The sequence below is a fragment of the Hyaena hyaena genome, unplaced genomic scaffold (genome assembly GCF_003009895.1).
Source record: "Hyaena hyaena isolate Hyena2069 unplaced genomic scaffold, ASM300989v1 scaffold_116, whole genome shotgun sequence".
Taxonomy (NCBI): domain Eukaryota; kingdom Metazoa; phylum Chordata; class Mammalia; order Carnivora; family Hyaenidae; genus Hyaena; species Hyaena hyaena.
This window is the reverse complement of record NW_024080748.1, coordinates 901,619-927,124: the sequence shown is the minus strand read 5'-3', so window position 1 is coordinate 927,124 and position 25,506 is coordinate 901,619. Positions and strand designations below refer to the sequence as shown.

At 53.7% G+C, this 25,506-nt stretch overlaps 1 protein-coding gene across 1 annotated transcript in view; it reads right to left on the bottom strand.

The window, feature by feature from the left end:
• The window catches only part of KCNC1 (potassium voltage-gated channel subfamily C member 1), a 43,634-nt gene that overhangs the window by 8,411 nt on the left and 9,717 nt on the right, over nt 1-25,506 (bottom strand). The window contains exon 2 of the mRNA XM_039236720.1: nt 2,002-2,935. Within this exon, the coding sequence (XP_039092651.1) occupies nt 2,002-2,935 (934 nt within the window). The remainder of the gene's footprint in view (nt 1-2,001; nt 2,936-25,506) is intronic.

Below are 25,506 nucleotides of genomic sequence, written 5' to 3'. Positions count from 1 at the left end.
TCTCAGCACATGGAGAATACTGGCATTTTCTAGGAGTACAGAGGAGTCTGTGCCTGACTAGAGTGAACTGGGGATCCCTGGTAGGATGTCCTGGGCACCCAAGCCTGGGGGCACTGATCCTGACAGATCCAGTGTTGGGGAGGATGTGACATATGGGCCAAATAGTGCCGTGGTGGTGTCACCCAGGTTGAGCTCTTCCTGTGGGGTCTGGACTGAAGGTGGGGTTAGGCCAGGCGATACCCTCCCCATAGCCCCAGGAACCTTCCTTGCTGTGATGGTGGCTCCTCAGGTCAACCATCCACCTAATCCAAAGCAGAGAGGTGGAATGGGAGATTTCCACCTGCAGGTGCCTCACCTGTTGAGCAGGAGTGGTGCCTGGTGCCCCACCTCAGGACCCCTGTTCTAGCCTCTGAGACCCTTGCCCAACCCCTGGCCCAGCCCCGGACACTAACCACATTCCTCTTGGGTGCCTACAGGAATCCAGGAATTGGGGAGGGGTATGGGGCCAGATGAAGGGGCAGGAAAGCCCCCATGGGCAGAGAAGTGGGCCTTGAGGACACTGCACCAGGCAGCATGGGTGTAGGGTGAAGCAGGTTGGGAGCAGGATGGGGTGGTGGGTGCATCAACAGGGAAGAAAGAATCAATCATCCACTGGGTGAGGCCACTCAAACCGGGGGAAACTTGTTCATCCAGGGCTGAGCTAGCCTGCCAGCCCTGGGCACGGGGACCTCCTCCATAGACTAAATGCTACCTATCACTCACTCAGCCTCCCTCACCCCGGCACTTCTTAGCTCAGCGTTGTCATTCGTCTCTGGGTCATTCATCTCCTTGAAATCCCTGTGTCCACAGAATAAGTCGATGGTATTCCATGGGTAGAGGTAGACTATGGGCTTTATATCTTCGGACCAGAGCCCTGTGATCAACTTTATGTGCTATGTGCAGGTTCTCATAAAACTGAGATAGTCCCATAACAAACCACTAGCCATGGAATATGAGAATATATCCCACGGTGACTAGTATTGTTTCATGGCCCCCCTCCCCCCTGGACTCCCACTGAATTCACGGGAATGTGGTTGTACACTGGTCTGGATGTCATGTATTGCTGCTGCAGTCCCCACTGCCGGAAACGGGGAGAACCCTCGGTGGGAGGTTGTTGCTGGTCTATAGTGCTTTCGTCTAAGCTGCCCGGGGTGGTGGCCCCCTCTAGTCCTTCGCTCACCAGCCGCTTCCATCAGAAGGCCACCGGAAACTCCCACTCGACCATCAACCCAAACAGACAACGTGAAAGCTAGAGTCGCTCCAACAGGTTCCTAAAGATAAATGCTAAACTCTAGAGTGGTGGAAGAAGATGAGTTGGTTCGGCATGCTATGGGGTAAGTAAGCTTGTTACGGAGGGCTCCAGGCGTCTCCTAGGACGCACCCGGAGCTAGGCAGCCGGAATCAGAGCAGTTCTACTCAGCTATGGAGACAGGCTCTGTTGGGGGTGAGAATCCTTGCTACTGCCTTTGCAGGGACCCTCCTGCCAGACCCCATGCACCAACTGTGCTGTCTGCACAGCCTGAAGGGAGCCGAGTAAAGACCAAATCAGAAGCTGTCTGGCATTTCTGAAACACACCCACCCCTGCCCCGCCCCGACACTGGGACAGTGGCCTGAGTCAGAGACTCACGCTTGACTCCTGCCCACCGAGCAGCAGCCCCCTGGGCTCCTGCTAAGAGAGTCCTCAGCAACCTCGCGGGCCATGTCGTCTCTTCAGAACCTCACGAGACCAGCGCGCCAACCTCCTTACCCAGGGCCACCAGTGAGGTTCCTCCAGCAGGCTCTCGCCTTGTGAATTTGGCTGCCCAGCATCTCCCTGGGCCCCCAGGCTCCACACCTCGACACTGAGTGCGGGGTCCGGGGTTGCCCACGGAACTAAGGAAGCAGTCTGACTGAATCTGGAATCATCGCTAAGGGGGCAGAGGTGAAAGGTCAGATCGACATGCCTCTAAGAGGTTTCCTACCTGCTCTGTTAATTTCTAAAATTTCTTCCTGGGCCAGCGGGCATGTGTCACTCTGAGTACTGTGGTGTGGAGAGTTTACGACAGATTTACAATAATTGGGAGATCCCAGCTGTGGTGGCCGTGGAATATGCTTCTTTTTTTTCTTTGGTAGTTTCTGCTTAGCCATGGCTAAGGAGTAATACATCCCAAAATTGTTCACGATGACGGGCACAGGCATGGCGATGGTCAGCACGCCCGCCAGCGCACACAACGCTCCCACCAACATGCCGGACCACGTCTGCGGGTACATGTCTCCATAGCCCAGCGTCGTCATGGTGACCACGGCCCACCAGAAGCCAATGGGGATGTTCTTAAAGTGGGTGTGCTCACTGGCACTGGGGTCATTGGGCTGCGCCCCTATCCTCTCGGCATAGTAGATCATGGTGGCGAAGATCAGGACTCCCAGGGCCAGGAAGATGATAAGCAGCAGGAACTCATTGGTGCTGGCGCGGAGAGTGTGGCCCAGAACCCGCAGGCCCACAAAGTGGCGGGTCAGCTTGAAGATGCGCAGGATACGCACAAAGCGGACGACGCGCAGGAAACCCAGGACGTCCTTGGCAGCCTTAGAGGACAGGCCACTCAGGCCCACCTCCAGGTAGAAGGGGAGGATGGCCACAAAGTCAATGATGTTGAGCGAGTTCTTGATGAACTCCACCTTGTTGGGGCAGAAGACCACACGCATGAGGAACTCGAAGGTAAACCAGACGACGCAGACTCCCTCGATGTAGGTGAGGAAGGCCTCCGTCTCCGCCTCCCGGTAGTAGCGCACTTGTGTGCCATTCCGAACGTTCTCGATCTCTGTCTTGTTCACGATGGGATTGAAGCGCTCATGGGTCTCCAGGCAGAAGGTGGTGATGGAGACCAGGATGAAGAAGAGGGAGGCAAAGGCCACATACTGTGGAGGAGAAACACAGTATCAGAGGGAGGCCCTCCCACCTTGAGCAAAGAAACCTGGGGTACCTTTTCATTGAGCCCAGAGGCCAGGCCAAGGAGAGACGCCTATACAATGCCCCCCTCCAACATGGGCGAAACTGACAGGCCACCTTCGCCTCCTCAGAGCACCAGGTAAGGAGGCTGGGGGGCAGGTAAGAAGTCGTGGAAGAGGTTGCTTTGTCTTCACAAATGCCTTTCCTTTCCTCCTGGCAGCACAGCTAGACTATATTTGCCAAGCTTCCTTGGGGTTAGGTGGGGTCACGTGACTGAGCTGAGGCCAGTGGACGGCACATAAAAGTGTGCACTGACAGGCCTGGCTCACAGAACCTATTCTACTCCATCTTCCAGGCTCTCTTTCTTCCTCCCACTGCCAGTTAGATGCTGAGGGCCTAGGGGCCAGTAGGGCCACCACAAGAATGTAACCTTGGTCCCTGAAAAGAAAGATATCCACTAAGTACCTGAGTGGGAAGTAAACTACTAACGTGTTAAGCTGCTGTGATTTGGGAGTGATTTAGTGAGGCACTTAGCCCACCCTAAATAATAAAAGTGGTGTAGCCTATCGAGGCTGAAGGTGGCAAGGGAATGATGGGGGGCAGCTATGCTGGCATCCGGTCCCTCAAAGGCCACGTGGCCCATGTCTCCTCGTTGCTACTGCAGTCCATTTGCTCTCTCAGGAATCTGTACCTCGTTGATGCGGTCTCAGGTTCCCTCCTATCTAGAACTGCAGAAGTACATATCAGCCCCAGGGCCTTAGATGGCTCTTATATCCCCTCTCTGTCCCCCTAGGAACTCCCACCACCAACTTGGAGGTGAGTTCCCCATTCTTGGAGGTATTGAACTAGAGGCTAAATGGTCTTTGTCAGTGATACCGTGTGGCAAGTTCAGGCATCAGAAGGAGAATTGGACTGGGGGTCTTCAAAGGCACCATAAACCACAGTGTCTGCTTCTCTCCAGTTGCCTGTCAGCCCCAGGGTAGGGGAGTGGGTGGGAGGGAGGAAGGAGCTGCTGGGGGGCTGGAGCTTTCCAAACATATGTGGATGCCTCCTCTTCTCAGACCCCACCAGTGAGAAGGAAATGGCCAGGGTGACCCAGCCTGTCCAGAACCACCTGCTCTGGCCCTGGGCCCCTGGTTCAGGAGCTCTTTTGGTTTGGTTTGGTTTGGTTTGGTTTGGTTTGGTTTCCTGGCCCCATCTCATGACCCTGGGCTTTCCTAGCGCTAGATGTGGGTACCTGAGGAAAGAGAATGGAGCAGCTGTCTGAGTTCCAAACCCTCCTGCTTAGACTGAATTCCAGGCGAGGCCTCTTCTGCCAGCCTCCAGTTGGGCCTCCCGGAGCTCTAGAGGAACCTGGTCAGCGGGTTCTCCTCCAGGAGCCCCGCTGGCCATCCCTGCCTGCATGTGCCCACAGCTCCCCTCCTTTCCCTGGTGCCGCCTTCTCCCAGCCTGTGCAAGACAATGTCCAGAGCAAGGCCATCTTCCTAGAAGTGGCCCCAGGCTACAGTCTGGAAGGGGTGGCCCCTGTGTTCTCCAGAGATGCTGTCCCAGATAACTTCAAGGAGTGCCAAGGGCTCACTCTGTATCCACAAGAGGCAGCCATACTGCTTCTAGAGACCCTGTAGTCTGCATGGATGCACCTCCCCACCTGTGGTGGTAGGCGGGGGGTGGCACTGTAAGTCCAAGAACAGCACTATCTGGGTTGACCATGGCCACGAGACCTGGCACCTAACATGGCATGCTCCTAGAAACCAAGAACTATATGGATCTTTCAAGTCACATTCTGAGTTGGAGGTGGGGGAGAGGAGATGGGAAGGGACAAGGTTAGCATTTTGGAATGATGTAAGAGCAGCCTTTAGAGATTATCTGGTCCAGGACACTAAATGCTATAGGCGGGAAGCTTGAGGCCCCCAAGCGGGAAGAGGTCTCCCTGAGCCATGCACTATGGTATGCTCATGGTCCTGTTGGTTTTAGAGCATTGTACCATTTTCAAACATTTTATCCTAGACTACTACCAAGTGTGTCCTTCCTCCCATCCACTGACTGATCCCTCCTTTCTGTCACGCATCTGTCCTTACTTCTCCCCCTTCTTCCCTCTGTCCCTCCTTTCCACCCCTCATCCTTCCTTCCATCCTCTCTCCCTCCCCCTTCACATCCTTCATGTGTTCATTCTTCCCTTCCTTTTTGTTTTCCTTTCCCCCTTTTTCCTTTACTTCCTCACTCCTACCTCCTTTCCTTATTCTCTTCCTTCCTTCCACCTGCCTGCCTATCCCTCCCTCCCTCCACCCATCCATCCATACTTTCTTCCTTCCACTCTTTTTTTAAATTATTTTTTTAATGTTTATTTATTTTGAGAGAGACAGAGAGACAGAGTGTGAGCAGGGGAGGGGCAGATTGAGAGAAAGACACAGAATCCGAAGCTTCCTTCAACTCTTTACCAGGCACCAGGTTATGACCAGCAGAGTGGAATAAAGCCTCAGCCCAACCCTCAGGCAGCTCCCTGCCCAGCTGAGGGTGAAGGGCACCCACACTCTGTATCCACAACAAGACACATACAATGCAGTGGACTGCAAAGTTAGGCTCCCTCAGCCCTGTGAGGCAGGTGGGGTTTGGACAAGGTGGGGCAGGGTAGCTATGGACTTAAGCCAGGTCTTTCACCTCCAGAAACAGCTCTTTAAGGGTCACTACAGAAGTGGACCAGGAAAGCAGAGTGGAAGCGACTGGAAGAGGCCACCACCTCTGACCCAAGTTGATCCAGCTCCAGAGCTCCTTCCATCACCAGGGCTGCCAAAGCTCTTGGAGCTAAAAGCACATTCCCAAGTGCCGGGTATTTGCCTCCAGAGCTCCTCCAGAGGGCCCCATCTTAGAGCTTGGCATTCACCAGATCCCAAAGGGCAGGCCATGCCCCTCCCTGGACTTTGAGAGAGAGGAGAAGGACATGCACATTATGAGTTTCTGAGAGGCAGGGCCCACGGCACCCCTGGGCTCCTGATCCTGCCAACGGCAGGAGGCATGAGGCACCCTCCTCTCACTGCACCATCAGCCACACCATCCCCCTCCCAAACCTCCCCCGATCTGTCCTCCTCTGTCCCCTCTGCTCACACATGACCCGCTCTCAACAGGATCCTTGCCATGAAAGCTAGCAGGCTTTAGGCTCAGAGTCTCAGCCACCAGTCTAGTCTCCACACACCTACCAGAGGGAGCAACCCATTGGCATCCCAGCTCTCTGCCCAGGCCACCTGACCATGCTGCCCACAGAGAAAAATCCTGACTCCTCAACCTGACACAGGAGACTCTGTGCCCAGGCCCCACTGACTTCCCAGGGCTCTCTTCCTACATGTACCAAACATTCTTGCCACATGTAACTCTTTGCCATTTCTGACCCCTCTCTCCATGTCCCCCCTGTCTCCATGTCTTTGCACTTCTGGAAAAGCCCATTCACCCTTCAGTGCCCCACTAAGTAGCCCTACTCCTGGGACACTTTCTCCAGGTGAGGCTCCTTTTGGTAGCTGAGGCCCTAAGGAGGCAGCAAATGAAGGGATCTCCCCAAAGAGTCTCTAAATTCACCCCTAGGGAGGCAGCAAGACTCTGGCTCATTAGTGCTTGGGGAGACTCATGGAAACAGCCCAGACACGGCACTGATGCCCCAGGGGCCTTCTCACTCCCAGGTGACCCCACAGGCCCTGCACAGCTCTCATCCCATCTGTCCCTCTCACAAGACAGGTCCTGATCGGAGCACTGAGGCCATGAAAGAGGGCAGGTCTTATAAAATTAGGGTAGAAAAATTATTGGTTCTCAGCAACCAATGGGAATCCTGTCTAGATTCCTTCCTCTCTGTGCCCCTGTGCCCAGGGGGTTGGCAGGGGCGAGGTGGCAGTAGCAGCCCAGCCTAGAGCCAGGCACTAGGCCTCCTTCCCCAGGAGGAACCAGGGGAGGTGGAAGCCAGGCCTGCTAACCTGCCTGGGCTTCCTGAGCACCTGCTTACCCAGCCTCTGCTGCTAGGAGGCCTGGTCCTTGGTCGCGGGCAGAGCCCCAGCAACATCCAGATCCAAGTGGGCCCTTAGGAGGGCTGTGGAGGAAGGGGCCTCTTGTTTGCTTGCTCAGCCTGCCACATTGTCCCATGCCCAGAGCCCAGCAGGCCAGCCACAGAGCCCCGCCAAAGCAAGAGCTCACACCCAGCTGAGCCCCAGCTTCTTTCGGTCCATCCTCAGGGAAGCTGAGCACAAGAAGGAGAGAGGAGGTGGCTACCAAAGCGAAGGACCCATTCTGCACCTTTTGTCTTCTCCCTGGCCTAGTGAGACAGGTGGCCATACCCCATTGTGCCAAGAAGGAAACCCAGGGACAGAGAGGTCAGGGACTAAACCAAGGGTTCAGAGCTAGTGACGAAGCTGAGCTGGACCCAAGTTTGTCTTGCTCCAGAACCTAAACTCTTTCTACCACCAGAGTTGCCAAAACTCTTGGGGCTAAAAACACAGCCCTGGACACCGAGTAGCAGGCCCTGATTGTATCTGTATGCCACCATCTTGGAGCTTGGCACCCACACCTCAGACTCCCTGAGGGCAGGTGATGCCCACGCCCTGTGAGCAAGAGAACTGCAGTGGCTGACTCCACGGGTGGAAGACCAGACACGTCCACATCGTTCTCGGGCCTTGCTGCCCAGGACTTGCCAGCGCCCGAGGGTAGGGATGCTGTCCCTACCTTACTCAGGGAAGCATTCCCAACAGCAGCCTTGGATAGCCTGGTCTGCCTCCCCACAGACCCAGAGAGAGCAGGCAGGGAGAGGACCCCAACTTGTTCCAAGAGCTCAGCCCGAGGGATCGGGCAAGTGCACCGGCATCAGGAGTTCCTGGGCTTGGCCGAGCGGCCCCGGCAGGGAGTGAGATCAGGAGCCATCTCTACTGCGATCCTGGGTGGACACCCCCAGGACTGTAGGGTAGGTAGGAAAGGGCAGGGGCTGCACCCCAGGTGACGGGTCACCCAGAGACCATGGACACGCACAACTACCCAGAGCACACACCTCACCCCTCACACACAAACTACAGCCCAGTGTCCCAACCGCACATACACAGATGGATGGTACTGAAATGTATCGCCGCACGCAGAATATAAACACGCAGGTGCCGTACTGTACCGCGAGGTGAACACACCTTCGGCCCCCGACAGCACTCGTGCATGTACACTCAGAGCACATGGATGATGCAGCAGCCATCACCACACAGCATACTCGCTATGAATACAAGAGACTCCAGGCATTGCCACTCAGCTGGCCCCTTCTCTGCCCACCTCACCTCCACCCCAGATGTGACTGACTCAGTGTCTGCCTCTCCCACAGGACAGCAGCTCTGGCCTGCCTTGCCTCTGCCTCCTCAGCCTTCCCTGATGCCCTCAGCCTGCTTCCCCTGCTCAATGGTGCCAGCTCCTGGATCTCCAGTCCCTAGACCTGCCCCTCATCTGTCAGCTTCCTGACTTCCTGCCATCTGCCAGACCTTGTCTCCTTCCCCTCCCAGCAGCAGCCTGGTCCCCCACACCCAGGATCCAAGCCTCTGTAAGGCCAGTCTCTTCTGGGCTACTAGTTTGATGGGAGGCACAAAGAAAGCTTTGCCTGACAGCCCAAGGACAGTTGTCACCTAGCCTGTCCACCTCAGAGGCCACCCAGTGAAATTTCAAGACAATGCAGGCAAGATCGCCTGATAATGCAGCATAAACCCAAGCTGGTAGTCCTGGCTTTTTTTCCCCCCAGAACCAAATCACAAACTGTGAGAGACCCACCAATTGTGTTCTAGAAAGTGGTAGCCATGGCAACAGAATGAGGCATCCCATTTCTATGGTAACCAGGGTGGTGAAGCTGTTGGCTGCAAAGTCAGACAAACCTACTAAAGATCTGTTGACTTAAGAAGATGTTTCATAAATCACCAAGTTATTTTTATTGTAGCCCCACCCCTGAAACCATAAATCAGAAAAGCAATTTACTATCTATTAAAATGACCAATATGTGTGCTATGACTTTCATTTATAAATTATTTATGCCACAGTCATCTGCAGAAAATTGTGCTTGCCTTTCAGAATTGTTCAGGGGTTCGCCGTGGGGATCTGCGCTCTTGCAGTTTGGCACTCCAGGAACAAGACTATGGCTGGAACGTGGCGCGGGGACCGCCATTCTGGCCCGGCGCGCACTTGCTGGGTGACCCTGGCAAGTCACTTTCCCTCTCTGGGCCTCAGTTTCTTCAAGGGCATACTGAGGGATGGTCCCTTCTGAGGATTCTGAGACCAGGCAAGGCTGCAGGCGCTGGGGCTAATCGCGGGAGCCCTGGCTGCTGTCCAGGCCCTGAGCCCCCTGAGGCTTCAGGTCAGTTTTTTCGCCTAATTAAATCTGCCCAGCGGGGGTACACGTTGTTTGAGTTAATCCATGCGGAGTCAGTGATGCAGAGCAGGCGGGATGGCCAATTGGCCTAAATAAATTGTCAGTCGAGTTGAGCTTGGAAACTGAATTACACTCATCTTGACTTCCTTGGGCGGGGCAGGCCTGCAGCGTGCTGGGCTGGCTGGGGGCCAAAAGGGGGCGACTGGGGAGGGGGCGATTTGGGGGTCTAGTCTTTTTTTTTGGTTCATCAATAAACGGGGGGCCCTGAGCACTCTGTCCTGGCATCCGGGTCTCTGCCCTTGTTCCTGTTCACTAATCCTTCCCTAGCTCAGGGAGCAGGGGGAGGTGGGGAGAGCTCCCCATGGGGCTACATGGAGGGTTTGAGCTGGAGTGGGTGAGAGTTTGTGGAGAGAACATAACATGGCCAAGTGGGTGCCTGTTCGGGCAAGTTCGTGTTTGGGGCGGATACTGGGCGAGAGAGAGAGGCTGTGTAAATGAGTAGGTGTATACATGGTGAAGATGTTTATGTGACCTAACTCCAGGCATGCACAAAAGGCTTGTGTAAATGGTCACTGTGTGTAGGTGTGTGGTTCACACTGGTGGTAGAAGTGTGTGTGTATGTGTGTGTGTGTTTATTAGTATACACATGAGCTGAGGTGTGTGTGCTTGTGTGTATATAAGGACATGTATGGGGTGTGATGTGTACGTGTTTGTGTGTATAAGGACACATGTGGAATGGGGGGAGGGCGTGCCTAGGGGAATCAGAGTCTGGGCACTCTGGATATGTGATCTCTGAGGTGAGACCCAGCCGAGGGCCATGACCAGAGATGGTCACTCACACAGTAGTAGGGGTGTGCCCCTTTCTCTGGAACAGTCTGTGACTGAGAGAAAGAGGAGAGAAAGGGCAGGGGTGGGGAAAAGGCCACTGAGGCAGCCCAGGGAGGACCACAGGGAGGCAGGGCTGTGTTCAGATCAGAATCCCCTCATGCTGCTACACTCACCCTGCAGTCCTGGCACCCAGCCTGGGCAGGAGGGGGAACCAAGGCCAGAAAAGGCAGTGCCTGGGCCTCCGGACTTTCAGAGAGACCCTTCGTTGACTTCACTCATAGTGAAGGGCATAGGCCGAGGTCAAGTCCAGAAGGGGCTGCCCCAGCAGTAGGCTGGCAACTTTTGAGGTGGCAGAGGTTCCCATGTTGCTTTCGTGCCAGGATGCACATTTTTTCACATTTTGGAAATGAAAATATGTCATAAAAGGTACACATCCTTCAAACAGTCTCTTACCATATTACCAGCGTGCTGTTATTTAACTCGTGCCATGTCTTAGATCAGTGGTACCTTGGTCAATAGAAAGCCAGAACACCAGGGCAGAGGAGGCCCTCAGAGCTTTCTGGTCTAAAAGCTGCCCCTTGCGGCCGGAATGGAGAACTGGAGAAACAGCAAGGGAAAGGATCTGCTCAAGGTCACAGAGTTCTCTAGGTAGAGCAGAGATGAGAGTCAGTACTGGGCTGCAGCCTGCAGCTTTCAGCATCAGGTCCCCGTCCTCCGAGCCCTTGCTCGAGACGCCCTCCCAGGTCTCTCTGCTGTCCAGGCCCTGCTGCCGGCCAGACCCCAGGTCAAAAGGAGGCAATGGCCGTAGCGGAAAGGACAGGACCTTGCAGTCAGATAGACCTGAATTTGGGGCCTGGATTGGCTGGTGACCTTGGACCAGTTACTGCCCCTTTCTGAGCCTTCATTCTTGGATAGGAGGGGGTGGGAAGACATTCCCTGACCCCCCCCCCCCTCGGGGTGGTTGTGATGATGAAATGAAATAATGACAGAGAGCAAGAAAGAGGTGTCAGTGATATCACTTCGGTCCCCACACAACCCTCTGGCCTTCACTGGCCCTCCTGTCCTGGTCCTCTCGTATCACAACAAAGTGCTTAGGATCATAGTGTCTCAGATGTAGAAAAGTGAAGAATCTTACAGTCACGGGACAGAAACTACCGAGCTAGGAGACACCTTGGGGACTTAGGAGATCTGCCCCCACATCGCAAAACAGCACCACTGCCCTTCAGAGGGCCACCCATGTGGCATGAGTGAGGCTGGGGCCATGTTCCTGCCCGGGCCTGACTGAGCAGCATGGTGACCAGTGTGTCCAGTGAGGGCCAGCCCTGGATGTGGAGGGCAAGGGACAAGTGTTTCCTGTGAACCAGCCCCTACGAGATCCAGGGGAACAGGGTCAGGGCAGAAGTCTCTGCATTTAGCACAAAGGAGAACCTTCTTAGTGGCGGCCAAACCCAGACCCTTTGGAAGGGTGGACAGGAAAGCAGGGAGTAAGAAGCCCTCCCTGGAGGCGCTCAGTGGGGCACAAGGGAGGCAGGAGTGGGCAGGGGTCTGTGTGATGGGGGGAGGGCGGCGGAGCGTGCTGGGGGAGAGTGACTCAGTGGAGATACAAATGCAGGGTCCTTGGCCCCAAGCCCAGAGACGGTTCAGTAGTTGTGGGTGGGACCAGAGATTTCCCTTTAACTTGTGCCCTCAGTGACTCTGATGCCGCCAGCACCATCCTGGCATTTGGGATCCATGAGGCCAGCTGAGACCCGGGTGCCAAGCAGCTCGATGCCTGAGCCTGAGACCACACTGGGGGATGGGAAGCCAGCAGCATGGCAGAAGGAGAAGAGTCTAGCACTTGGCTCAGGTTCAGAGACCTGAGTTCGAGTCCCAGCTCCGCCATTGGCTGTAAGCCTGCAGCAGGCAAGTAACCTCTGGGAAACTCAGTCCCATCAGTTTTAAAGTGGGGACATCACAATAATAACAACACACTCCAGGAAGCAAGATGCTATTAGGGGTCCTGGAGGAAAAGGCCAGGTGTCTAGGGCTTCCCCAGATCCAAGGCAGAATTCTGGGGTAGGGAGAAACCTCCAGACTGCCAGTTCCCTTGCACACTGGTATTCCAGGAGCTGGGCCAAGGCGTTCCTCCACAAAAATCTAAACACAGCATTTTTTCCCCTGAATTATTGGGGGGTGGTAGTTGCAAGGAGCAGCGGCAACAGCTAAATGGAGAAATGTGTTTAACTTTAGGTTTTTTTTTCCCTAATTTTTTCCGCTCCTGCTACCACTTGCCTGCTAACAGACCAGAAGCAAATGACAGCCTCGTGAGAGCCAATGGCATGGCCTCCAGAGCCTGTTTCCAGGTGCCACAGACCAAGGCAGAGCTACGTCCAAGAGCCAGCACTGCGGCCTCCAGCCCGTGAGGGACACCCCTCAGGGAGATGGTGACTTAACATGCCCACTTCCACATGGCTATCTACGTGAGTCTCTGCCGCGGGGCTGGGAGCAGATGAGGCTTGGCAGGAAAGGACACTCAAGGTCATACAGTGAGGGGAGTGTGAGCCAGAGCTCCCGGGCTTTCTGGTCTCACTCTGGTAACAAGATGGAGGCCAACGACGGCAGCTTCTGGGTGGTGAGGAGGGCCTGTCTCCTGTGCTCCCCATGCACTGGCGCATTTAAACCTCACGTCAGCCTCAGAGGTAAGTTCTGGTGTTATCACTCTTCAGATGAAGAGTCTAAGGTTTACAGAGATGAATCTCACCCAAGCTCTCAGACGTTCTCAGTGGTGCTGTCAGCACCCACCTGTTTTGAAGCCCTGCACTTCAGGCCTCCCGTAGCCCCCTCACCCCCACCCCCTCCCCAAACAGCCAGGCTGGCTATCCACGGTGCACGAGAGCCAGACCAGGCTGCTCCGGCTTGGTTTCAACCTTAGGCGGCCCCAGGAGGCACAGAGGCCTGCATGCCGTAGGGGAGAGGGGCTGTGCTATCCCAGAGTGCCCTACAGCCCCACAGGCCAGGAAGGCCGGATGTCAGGGCCCCAGACGGTCTCATCAGGAGCCAACATCCCACCCACTCCTGTGACCTGCAAGTCCCCCCGGGAGACCAGACAGTACATACCCTCACCCATCTTCAACTTGGAGAAATACCAGGATTCCACACAGGAAATCGTTCTATTTTAGAACTTAGAACTGTGTTTACCTGTGTGTGTTGCTGCACTAGGTCTACTTTCCTGTTAGTAAATGTTCAGCAATGGAACCTCTTTTGCTCTGACTGCCAGGGAACTCAGTTAAATTTGGTGCTCATTCTGAACTACTTTTTCACCTGGGCTTGGGGTATCGCTATTTCTTCTCATGTGCCTCAAACCTTTTTGCGCCACAGATTGGAATAAGAAATACATGACTGAGACTCCCAGATCAGGAAGTGAGTAGGATGGCACCCCATAGAGGATATTTGGCCTATCATGCGGGCAGTGCAGTGACCTCCAGATGTCCCTGTTGGTGACCACCGGTGATGGAGACGTCCCAAGGCCACTCAGCCTGTCTTCAGATAGCCCTAGAGATGTGCATTTATTTCACGTTCAAGTCAATATTCCTGCCTTTCTCTGAGGAATCCAGGTCTGGCCCTAGGGGTCACCAGAACACACCCCCTCCTCTTCCCTGTGACAGACTGCCCACACTTGCAGATAGGCCTCAGGACCCACCCCTCCTGCAGGCCAGGCTTTCTCTGGCTTCACCACATTCCATGTCCTGGGCCAGCTCCTCTGTTTAGGGGGAAGCACTCACTGTGCACGGCTACATGGATCACATGCTTTACCTTCACCTTCTTGATTCCCACAACCACCACCTCGGTGATGGGAGTCTTTCACTTTGTTCAGCCTCATTGTGCTCTGCTTTCGAATCATTTATCTTTAAAAACTTCTCTGAGGGAGATGTCATTGCGTCCATTTTGCAGATAAGAAAACTGAGTTTCGGAGGGTTGTTAAGACGTGTGCCCAAAAAACCCAAACACCCACATCGCTTGAAAGGGATGGGCAGGATTTGAAACCAGGTCTCTCTGACTCTAAAACCTCCACGCTCCAGGACTTCCATTTGTAAATCTCTTTCACATCCATCCAGGTTGCCTGGGAGGAAGACATTAGTCTTTCCATTATGGTGACATCGGGGACAATTTTACAGTTTACAACACACCTCACATATTGAAACCCAAATGAATACCACACACACACAGCACCAATAGCTAGACCATCGACAGGACAGTCATGACTGACGCCATTAGGCAGACGAGAAAACTGAGGTTCCAAGCTCCATGGTATACTCACTAGGAATCCAATGGGAAATTATCCCCAGATCCCCCTTGTGTTTTTGCATCGAGTTAGGGATCCTGACTCCCCAACGGGGTATATATGTGTGCATGTATGTGTGTGTGTTGCTGGAAGGGAATTAAAAAGATGGCCCCAAGAGGGACAGCTCAGGGAGGGCAATGGATGCAGTGCAGGTGGGACCACAGTTGACTGCCCCCCCCCCCCGGTCTCCCTCCAATGAGTTTATGCTTTTTCCCAGGTCTGTGCAGGGCACTGAGCACAGAGTGAGCAAAAACAGCCATAGCCCCTGGCAGGGGAGACTGACGTTAATCAAATAACCAAACAGGTACAAGCAAATAGGTACCTCTGTGAAGTGACAAGGGCTTTGAGGGGAAAGCATAAGGCATTTGATGGGCCTTTAACAATAAGTCTTGGGGTTAGAGTGGCTTCTAGGAGGAAGTGACAAGTGTGCAGAGGTGGGAAGGATAGATAAGGATCAACTAGGGGAAGACAGGTAACAAGGAAGAGCATTTTGGGCAGAAAGAACAGTAACAATTTCCAGTCCTCACATCCCCTGACCATCAACAGCATCCAAAGAGAGCTGATCCTCCTTTTTGTCACACTCCCAGGTTCCCACAGTCTCTTGATTTTCTTCCTACCTCATTGGCTGCTCCTTCTTGACATCATCCTCTGCCAACCTCTCCTCCAAGACTTGAACTATCGGGGCGCCCCAGAACCTTGGTCTTCTCCATTCATTCCCTTAGTGATTCACCTGGTTTCCAGGCTTAAATACCATCACCCATTCAAGTATCATTGAACACTCCTAAATGTCTACCTGCAGCTCAGCCTGTTTCCTGAACTCAGGACTTCAACAGCCAACTCCTTAGTGTCTCCAGGTGGAGGTCTGATCGCGCTCTCTCCACCCCAAGGCGCCATCTGAGCTCCCACACCACGCCCACTGCCCATAGCCTCTCTATCGCATGAGACAGCAACTCCATCCTTCTGGACATTCTGGCCCCAAACCTTGACACTTCTCCTTGTGCCACACCTCACATTTAATCTGTAAGGAAATCCCATTGGCGCGGCTTGAAATAAATCCAGTGTTTGACCACTTTCCCACTGTTACCACCTCTGTCCCAGCCAGGATCAATCCTTTTCCCCTAGATTATGGGAAGAGCCTCTTAACTGGTCTCCCAGCTTTCAGTATTCCTGGTGCTCTGGGACTATTTTCAACACGGCAGCCAGATGATCCTTTTAAAATATAAACCTGATTGTGTCATTTCTCTGCTCAAAATCCTTGCATAGGCTCCCCGTTTCTCTCAGAGGAGAAGCCAAGCTCCTCACATGCCCTGCAGCCCCTTTGTGATCTGGTCCCGCACTGCCCCCTCCAAGCTCCTCTTCTGCACTGTCCCCTTCACTTGTTTCAGCCACACCCGCCTCCTCAAACATGTTCTTTAAACATGCCAGACATACGCCTGCCTTAGGGCCCCCGCACGGGCTGTTCCCCCCATCGACGCCCTGCCCCAGGTATCCTCGCGGCTCCTTCCTTCAGCATCTCCTGAGGCTTACTCTCAACTAGCACCACCCACTGATCTGATTTTCCTTCCTCTACTTCCCCTCATAGCACATACCATCTCTGGACATTAACTTCCCCAGCTTTACTGATGTATCATTTACATCCAGCCACAGTCAGCCATCCCAGGTGTCCAGCTGGATGAGGGTTAGCACCTCACACTATCTCCTTTACTTACCTCTCATACTTATTGTTTGTCTCTCTTCCACCTTACAATGTAAGCTCTACAAAGTGGCTGGATCAAGGGATCAGGGCTGGCTACATGCCACACACTAGTAGTGGAAGAGGGTCCCTTTCTCGGGAACCAGGAGCACCGCTAAGCATGAGCACAGGTTCCCCTCTGTGGATATACGTCCTAGGTCTGCTTGTCTCGATTCTTCTATCTATGCAATGGGCACAACAAAGTTTACCCTTTTTGGCCTCCATAGGAAGAGAAGCCCTCCTCTGATGCCCGCTTCCCCTCATCTGCACGGGCATTGTGCACAGTCACAGATCACTGATACGGCGTCTACACTGGCAATGTACACAGATGTTGATTTCACACTGTGTTTACACCAGCACTGACTACTCTTAGAGCAGATTTATGTGTACTCTGGTAAAAGAAAAATCTCTGTCTATGCATCTTGACTCAACTGGCCACAGATGGAGTCACTAGTCACCCAGCTCTGTCCTTATCAGCCTAATTTCCACAGAGATTGTTTGTTATACTGGCAATGGGCACAGTGATTGAGTAGATCCAAGTCTATATTGGCACTGGGGACACTCATTGACACCAGACTCACATGTACCCTGGCAGCAGGCACAATCATGCTCATCTCTTGACAAGGTCTCAGTAAAGACCTGAGTCCCCACTTGCTATGACCATGAATGACCAAGGACAGTGGGCACAAGGGCACAGAGGTTCCTTCTCAGGGAGGGGACAGGCCTACCCTCCACTCCCAGAAGGCTGGCCAGCAGAAGGTGCTCAATCTGGAGTTCAACAATCCGAGTCCCGCCCAGGGGGCATAACTGGCTCCAGAATGTGGAATTCAACACCTGCATGCCGGCACTGGAGTGTGGCAACTGGAATCTGGGACACATGGCGAGGACATGAGACCCTGTCTATTCCCAGCGCCTTGAGATCACTCAAGGTGAGGAGAGACTCAGGCTGTGTGACTCCCCAGTGTCACCCGCCCCCTCCCCACCCCATGCCCCAGCCAGGCCCAGCCGGCCTGGGCTTAAAAAAGCACCAGGAAATGTCACTTTCTTTTTGAGGATGTGTGATGGGAGGAGATGGCCCAGGCCATTTAGCTGCTGACCTATTCAAAGGCTGGGAATGGTGACAGTAGCTTTTTTTTTTTAATTTTAGAGAGAGAGCATGTGCATGACTGGTGGAGAGGGGCAGAAAGAGAGAATCTCAAGCAGTCTCCATATATGCCCAGCGCAAAGCATGATGCAGGTGTCAATCTCACTGCTGCAACATCATGACCTGAGTCAAAATCAAGAGTGGGATGTTCCATCAATGGAGGCACCCAGGCGCCCCATGACAGTACCTTTATTTATTTTTTAATTTTTACATTTAGTTTTGAGAGACGGAGAGGGAGAGGGAGAGAGAGAGAGAGAGAGAGAGAGGAAGACACAGAATCTGAAGCAGGCTCCAGGCTCTGAGCTATCAGCACAGAGCCCAATAAGAGGCTTGAACTCATGAACCATGAGATCATGACCCAAGCGGAAGTAGGACACTTAACCAATTGAACCACCTAGCTGCTCTGACAGTACCTTGAAGTCCTGAAGATTGGGGTGCCTGGGTGGCTCAGTCAGTGACGCATCTGACTTTTGATAATGGCTCAGGTTGTGATCTGGCAGTTGTGGGATCAAGCCCCGTGTAGGGCTTTTTGCTGGGCGTGGCGCCTGCTCTGGATTCTCTCTCTCCCCCATCCCCAAAATAAATAAATAAACATGTTTTTTAAAATAATATTATTTTTTAAAGAATCCTGAAGCTGATTTCCTACCCGGGCTGATTTCCAGCCCCTCCCCTGTAGATGGAGCCCTGCCTAGTGGCAGCCCAGGGGCCCCAGCCTGCCCGACTGCCCAGCTAGCACCCTGACTGGTGCTGCATCACTACTATGTCTGTCCAAGCTGAACCAGGCACCACCCACTGTGCAGCCGTTTCCCTGTCTCCAAAATGGGGAGGGGGCGCACCCAGACACCCTGGAGCTCCTCCTCTATCTGTAGGATCCCTGTGTTACCCACAAGAATATCCTGACCCTACTGGAGCCACAGCTTGGCCAAGAGACAAGTGAATGTGGATGCCTCCTCAAAGAAGAAAGCTCCAAGGACATCCGATCATCCATTGATGCAGCTCTCAGTGGTTTGTTCATTCATTCAATCATCAAATATTTACTGAGTGCCTATTATACACCAGGCACCACTTTTCACAACCACCTCCAGAAACAATAGCTTTAAATAAAGCTCTAAGCACAGAGCTAGGCACAGAGTAGATACTCAGTAGTGAGGATAGGGACATCTACCATGTACTGACACCCACCCTGAGCCAGACCCTTCCTAAGCACTCATAGGAGTGCCATCTCACTTACCCCGACCCCAACTCTAAGGTCTGCATTGTGGTTACCATCCTGACTTTAGAGAGAGGGAAACTGAGGCACAGAGAGGCTAAGTTGCCCGTGATCATAAACCTGGGCGGTGACGGAGTTAGAACCCAGCTTTGTCTGACTGCAGAACACATGCACTCAACCACTATCCCGGCCCCTCAACAAACATTTTTTGAATGAAAGCCTGAGTGAGTGAATGAAGCTCTGTGTTGATGCAAGTAAAAGTCCATGAGTGTCCAAGGCCACCAGTATGCATGAGTGTGGGGAGCATGTGCATGCAGATGTTTCTGTGTTTGCATGTGGAGCTTTTTTATGGAAAGACTTTCCCTGCTGTCTTGGTCTTGTGTGTGCTGGAGCTAAACTTAGCTGCAGCCGTGACTGTAATGAGCAGTTAGCGGCGCACCAGGCACTCTCATTGGGACCTGGTTTCCCAGGGAGATCGCTGGGGCCAGTGCATGTGTGGGGGGTGCAGCCTGGTGCTGGGGAATGCTTTGGGCTTTGGGAGGGAGGCTGGAGCTCACAGATCTGCGCCTTGTGCAAATGGAGAGCCTTAGCTTCAGCTGGAAGGATCTGCTCCAGGCTAGCAGCATCTAAGCCTCTAGGCCCTGCCAAGCTCAACTACTGGCTGCCCATGCCTATGGTCCCGCTACTGGCCTGTGCCAGATAATTAAAATGAAAGCCTTGGAGCTCATGTCTAGAACCTGGGGACTGATGATAAAAAGCAGGGAGAAGATGGTGTATCTTGGTACCTCTGAGCCAGGTGCCTCAGGAGGGCCTACCCCTCAGCCAGAAGAGCTGCACTGTCCCCTTGAGTACATCCTGCCAGAGCTATCAGAGCAGCTTGCTCACTGAGGCTGGGGACCTAGGGAAAAAGAGCAGTCTCCCTACGCCCAGAACATACCGAAATCACAGGTATATGCTCAGTGCTGCCTGGGGTCCAGAGGCCAAACCCCGACTCGCCATCTGCCCTCCGGTGGCCCCAGGGAGTCTGGAAAAACCTTGACCCTGACGCTTCCCCATCACATGGCTCTGACTGCAACTTCTTTCCAGCCTGTCTTGGGGCTGCTCCATCAGAGCTTCTTACTTTTGGGAGGGTCAGTCTCTGAGACCCTTCCCTTCTCCCCGCTCCAAGCTCCCTCACTCCACAAACCATCCACCCCTGCATTCACCCCTGCATCCACCCCTGCACCACCCCTTTTCTCCATTCATGGGCTAGGTTGTTTCCTCCTGCCTTCCACCCTGAAGTCTCCAGCTTCCAAGTCCTACCCTGGAGGATGTTTTCATTTAATGAGACATGAGACTTCCTTTCCTGCCTTGAAGCCAAGTGCCTAGAAATTTATCCATCCATTTGTTCACCCATCCGCCAGGATACACACCTAGCTGGGTGTTCACTCAAATATCTTTCCTTCCATCCATTTATCTGTGTCCATCTATGAACCCATTTTTTAATCCATTCTTTCGTCCACTTGTCCATCACCCATCTGTCTATCCAACCACCTCATTCCTGATCACAGAACTTCAGCAGAATGGTGCAGGAAGGAACATGGCACTGCTCTAGTTTACCTTCTCAATTTCCCAAAGAGGGCTTGGGATCCAGTCCTTCCACCACTGACTGGACAGTTCATATAAATAAATGAATCTCTCTGGGCCAGCTATTCCTTCATCAGTAAGATGGGTGCTGTACAATTGTAATTGGTGCTTATGTGATGATGTTATACGTATGTGTGCACTGTAACACCCCCATCCCTTACCCCTTAAAAACCCTGCTCACTCTTGTTCAGGGCTTTACCTTCTGCCACTACACCGGTAGGCGGGTGAGTCCCTGCTCGAGCTTGTAATAAAGACCCTTTTGTACTTGCATCGGTGTCAGCTCCTTGGTGGTCTCTGGGGACTCGCGAATTGGGCACAACACTTCCACCTCACAGGGCTGTTGTGAAGTACATCCCTTTAGCAAAGATTTGTTGATTCCATATTATGTAACAGGAATTATCTTCCTTAAGCAGGCCGTCATCCTCTAGGAGGCCACAGCTGAGTGGGGAAGACACGTAACCTCAATAGGGCGGCTAGATCAAGGGCAGGAAAAGTCCTCTGGGAGAGCAGGCTGTTCAAGAGGGAACAGAGTAGGCAAAGGCAGGAGGCAGAGGGGAGCTACACAGCCTGCCGGGGGAATGGCCGATGTGCCTGAAGGCCAAGGATGGACGATCTGGAAAGACAGGTTGGGTAAGATTTTCCAAGGGTAGCACAACAGGGTTCAGGAAAGACCACAGACATGGAAAGACCTGGCCAGCCAGTACATACCACAGTGATTCCTTACTCTGACGCCTTTACTCAGATGCCCAGACTTCCAGACAGAAAAAAATATCTGCTTGGTGACAGCCAGGCTTCAGGAGACATGGTTTCTGCTGCCTAGAAGGGAAGCCAGTGCCTGGCCTTGCTGACCTTTGTGCTGCTAAATATATCATTGGTGACAGTGGTTCACGGCCCTGAGGCTGCAGGGCCACTAGAGGAAGCTTCCACAGCTTGCTTCCTTGTCTCTGTGGATCAGCCAGGGCCTTATTATACCAGCCCCCCTGGGGCATCTGAAGCCAGGACCGGGGTCAGTGGTGCCCAGGTAGCCATATCCAGCCCTTGGTAAGCATGTCTCACATGCTAGGCAGGGCGCCTCAGGCTTTGCCCTCAAAGACTCATGCCCACTTCACAAAGGAGAAAACAGGTTGGACCACAAGCCACCCGCCCAAACCCATGCTGAGGCGCAGCCAGGTCCAAGGTCTGTGCTCTCAACTCTACCTGTCCCCTCCTCACACCTCCCCTGCCCTCAAGACAGTGGTCTTCTCCGGTACACAGCTCTGGAACCATATTTTCTCCCTCACAAATGATTTCTCTGCCTCTGTCTCAGTGGATTCTCCCAGCTCCCCCGAGGCATAGGTGATCCCATTATGCACAATTTATAGATGAGAAAACTAGGGCCCCCAAAAGACAAGGGCCAAGCTCCAGGTGTGTGAGCTGGTCAGGCTCCAAGGGAGGCACCTCCCTTTATTAGGACAAGCACCCTGTCCAGGGCTAGCTCTTAGCAGATGGCAGCCACGTAAGCCACCAAGAGCCCAGCCCTCATCCCAGGGCTCTGGTTGGCTCCGGGGGGCCCAGTGGGTGACCGCGTTCCTCACAGCTGCTGAGAGAGCCCCTGAGGCTGAGCATAAAGCATTAATCTCTGAGTGGTAAGATGTTGGCCCTGGCGGGAGGCCATGATCTAAAATATGTTCACAGTCTTGCCCTGGTGATAAGGCCCAAGGGAGTCATGCTTCCCCAGTCCACCACCCTCAAGGGCAGAGAAGATCCCGGGGGCATCACCGAAGCTTCCTGCTAACAGGAAGCTCCTATCTAATGCCATTTAGACATCAGCCTCATATTCTCAGAATCCCCCAGGCGAGTGAGGCCAGTGTCTGCAGAGCATCCTAGAAAGGTGCCTCATGTGCCAGATGGTGAGAATGATAATGTGTAACTTGAACACCTGTGTTGTGCCATGTACTGTGCTAAAGAGCTTGCTGTAACTTATCTCACGGCAGCCCCTGAAGTAGGGATTCTTGGTACCCCCCCTTTACAGGCTGGGGCTTTATAGAGGTCATACAGCTAATAACCAGTAGGGCCAGGTTTGGACCCAGGCAGTCTGGCTCCCATCTGGCCCATAAACACTACACTAACCATCCCCTGTCAGCACACTGGAGTGAGAACCAGGTAAGCGGATGTGGGGGCTGTGTGAAGGGAACTTGCTGACAGCACCTTTGTCTTGAAGGGCCCTTCAACTCTGGCTCCCTCACCAACTTCTCTCCAGCTCTTCACCCCTCAGAACAGCTCCCCCCGCAGCCTGGTGGCAGCCCTGTGTGGTCCTACCTCGTCCCCCTGGGCACAGTGGCCTTTAGGGAGAGGACAGAGGTCCCCCTGAGGCCCAGGGAGATGAGGGCCTTCCTGGAGATCAGGACTGTGTCACCCTTGTGGTCATGGGAGAGGAGGGGCGGGAGGGTATGGCCATGGAGACGTGAACACAGGTGAGCACCAAGCTGTCATGGGCTGAGGGTCCATGGGGCAAAACCCTACTGCCAAGAGCCAGTGGAGCTGTCGGGAGCTGTGCTCTTCTCTTTATGACCTACTATTGTCCTCTGGCTCTCTGAGCCCAGCCCTGGATACTGGCCTCTAGCTGGGTCTTAAATGAGACACATGTCTTAAGATGTATGTCACATGTCTCCCTCCCTCCATCACCTGCTCTGGGAGGCCTTCCCTGCCACACTAGTTAAAGTGTCACCCCCAGCACTTCCTGGGCCCTATGCATACATCTCCATTATATATCTCCATGGCACTCCTCACCACCTGACACACTGTACAGTCATGTATCCATTTATTTCTTTTTATTCTCCCTGCACTAGAATGTAAGCTTCTTGAGGGCAGGAATTTTTTACTGTTTTGGTCTTTGCTCTATTCCCAGGTTCTTGCCTGCCACCTAGTAAGTAGGTACTCAATAAATATTTGTTGAATGAAGGAATGAGAGCATGAATGCTAATAGCCCCACCCCTACCCCACCCCCATGTCCGGCAGGGAACTACATGGACTGTCTTCATGTGTAGAGTAGGGGTGTAGGGAAAGAAGTCCCTTCATGCTCTGTGGATGGAGAAGGAAAGAGGTGAGGTGGGGGCACATCAAGGGCAGGGGGGCAGGGCCAGGGTAAAGCAGCAGCAGGGCTGCCAAGCTAGCAGGGGAAGGTCTGGATCAGGCCAGGGTGGAAGGGGCATCCAAGGCCGTGCCCAGACTTGAGAAAGCTTCCTTTGGCTGCTGTGGGCCAGGCCGAAGCAACAGAGCCTGGGCCCAGGGAAGCTTCTGAGGCCCCCTGAGCTCGGCTGTCTGGGGCTGCCCCGGCTAATATTAGCTTGTCCCCACCCAGCCTGGCGTCAGCCTGGCGGGGCAGCCCAGCCCCAGAGTGGGCACTGCCCACTGGCACCAACGGCCTCTAGGGTCTGCCTGGCCCTTGCTGTCCCTGCTCACTGTGCCGGAGGATCCCCTTGTAAAGAGATGCATTTCAAGGCCCGAAGTTGTGATACGTGGTCCCCACCCACCAGCCCCTTCGCACTGGTACTCTTGTCAGCATCTCAGGTCACCATGCTCAGCTTCCAACCACAGATGTCAGTGGCCCTCCCTGCCCCTCTACCCTGCAGGCGGAACTTCCATCTTCCATCTCCTTCATTCCCCTCCGCACCTGGAGAAGGCGGCAGATCAGGAACCAGTGGCCCATTACAACTGATGGGAAGACTAAGAATCAGAGGGGCCATGATCTGCCTGTGACACACAACAGGTTTGCAGCAGAAACCAAGACAGAATCCAGGCCTGCACATCCCTGAATTCTGGCTCCTGGGAGACAGACTCTGGAAGAAGGGCCTTCCTAGGGCCAAGGTAGGTGAGGTAATCCCCAGAGAGTTATTTGAAAGGAGAGTCAGTTGCTGAAAGAAACAAGCAGACAATAAACAGCTGATGGTTTGGATCTTCTAGAACCAAGCTCCGGGAAAAAGACAATAATGGAACCTACGATAATTAAGCACTTATTATGTTTCGGGTTCTGGGCTAAGTGCTTAACATATTCAAGCCTCTCGACTTCCCTATGAGTCAGGTGCTATTAATATCTCTTGAGATACAGACAGGTTAGGGAACTTGTCCAAGGTCACACAGCTGGGAAGTGTGGGGCTGGGACTTGAATGCAGGCCTTCCTGGCTCAAGAGGCCACACTCTTAGGAGAGAACTGGACTCAGGTCACATTGCCGAGTGGGGCCTCGAGGCCCACCCACTTTTAGCTGAACGCATGACTGAGGGTCAAAGCAGGGGAACCTGGGACACAAAGCATCCTAGGCTTTCAAGGGGAAGACTCTGTTGAAAGGCAGTAACTAATAGAGAAAAGGAGATGATGGAAGGAGCAAGGAAGAGAAGGAGGTGGCCCGGGAAGAAGATGGGGAGGGAGAGGGAGAGAAAAAGCCTGGCTGGCCTATAGGAGGAGTCACAGGAGAAGGGAGACTTCACTTCCAGGCATCTGGCTGGACACATGGACCTGCAAACTCCATCCCCTGCAACATCTCCGTCCTCGTGTGAGAGCTTGTGCGTCCTGATTTGGGAAAACAGTTCCTTAGCCTCTGAGCTCTGGCTGTGGGAAGCAGGCCAGGGGCTCACTGGGCTGAGGCAGAGTGAAGGAGGGGCTTGGCAGAGGTGGAGGGGCCGGATGGGAAGAGCCTCATCTGGCCCCAGGTGGCAACAGTGGCAGGTGGGACCTGCCCTGGCTGGCGTTTGTCCCCCAACCCCCATCCCTGACCAGGACCCTCCAGCATCCTTAGCACAGCCCCACCCTCTTCCTCTGCCTCTCCACCACCTCTCTAGGCTTGAGGATGGAGGGATGTATTCCCAGGTGAAGCAAGGGAGAAAGGGGTCAGCCAGTAACAGGCTCACAGGTGTGATGCCAACGTGTGACCTAGGTCTGGCCTCCTTATCATCCTCTCAATAAATATTTATTTAGCACCCACTCTGTTCTAGCTTCTTCTAATGAGGGAAACAGACAATATACAAGGTATATAAGTAAAATACAGTTAGATGGATTTAATGCCGAGGAAACAGGAGAGCACAAAATGGGGGGAGGGAATGCCAGGGTGTGATCTGAGCCGATGATGTCTGAGTCCACACCCAAAGCAGGTGAGGGAGTGAGTATGTTGGGGGGGAAGTGCTCCAGGTGGAAGGAACCGCAAGAGTAAGGGTCCTAAGGCAGAAGCACAATCATTGTGCTGGTGGAAAACCAAGGAGGCTAGATTGAGGAGTAGGAGAGGCAGGAGAGCAGAAGGGAGATCGCCGGCTCAAGGGGCCCATGTGAAGTCCTGTAGCCTCAGAAG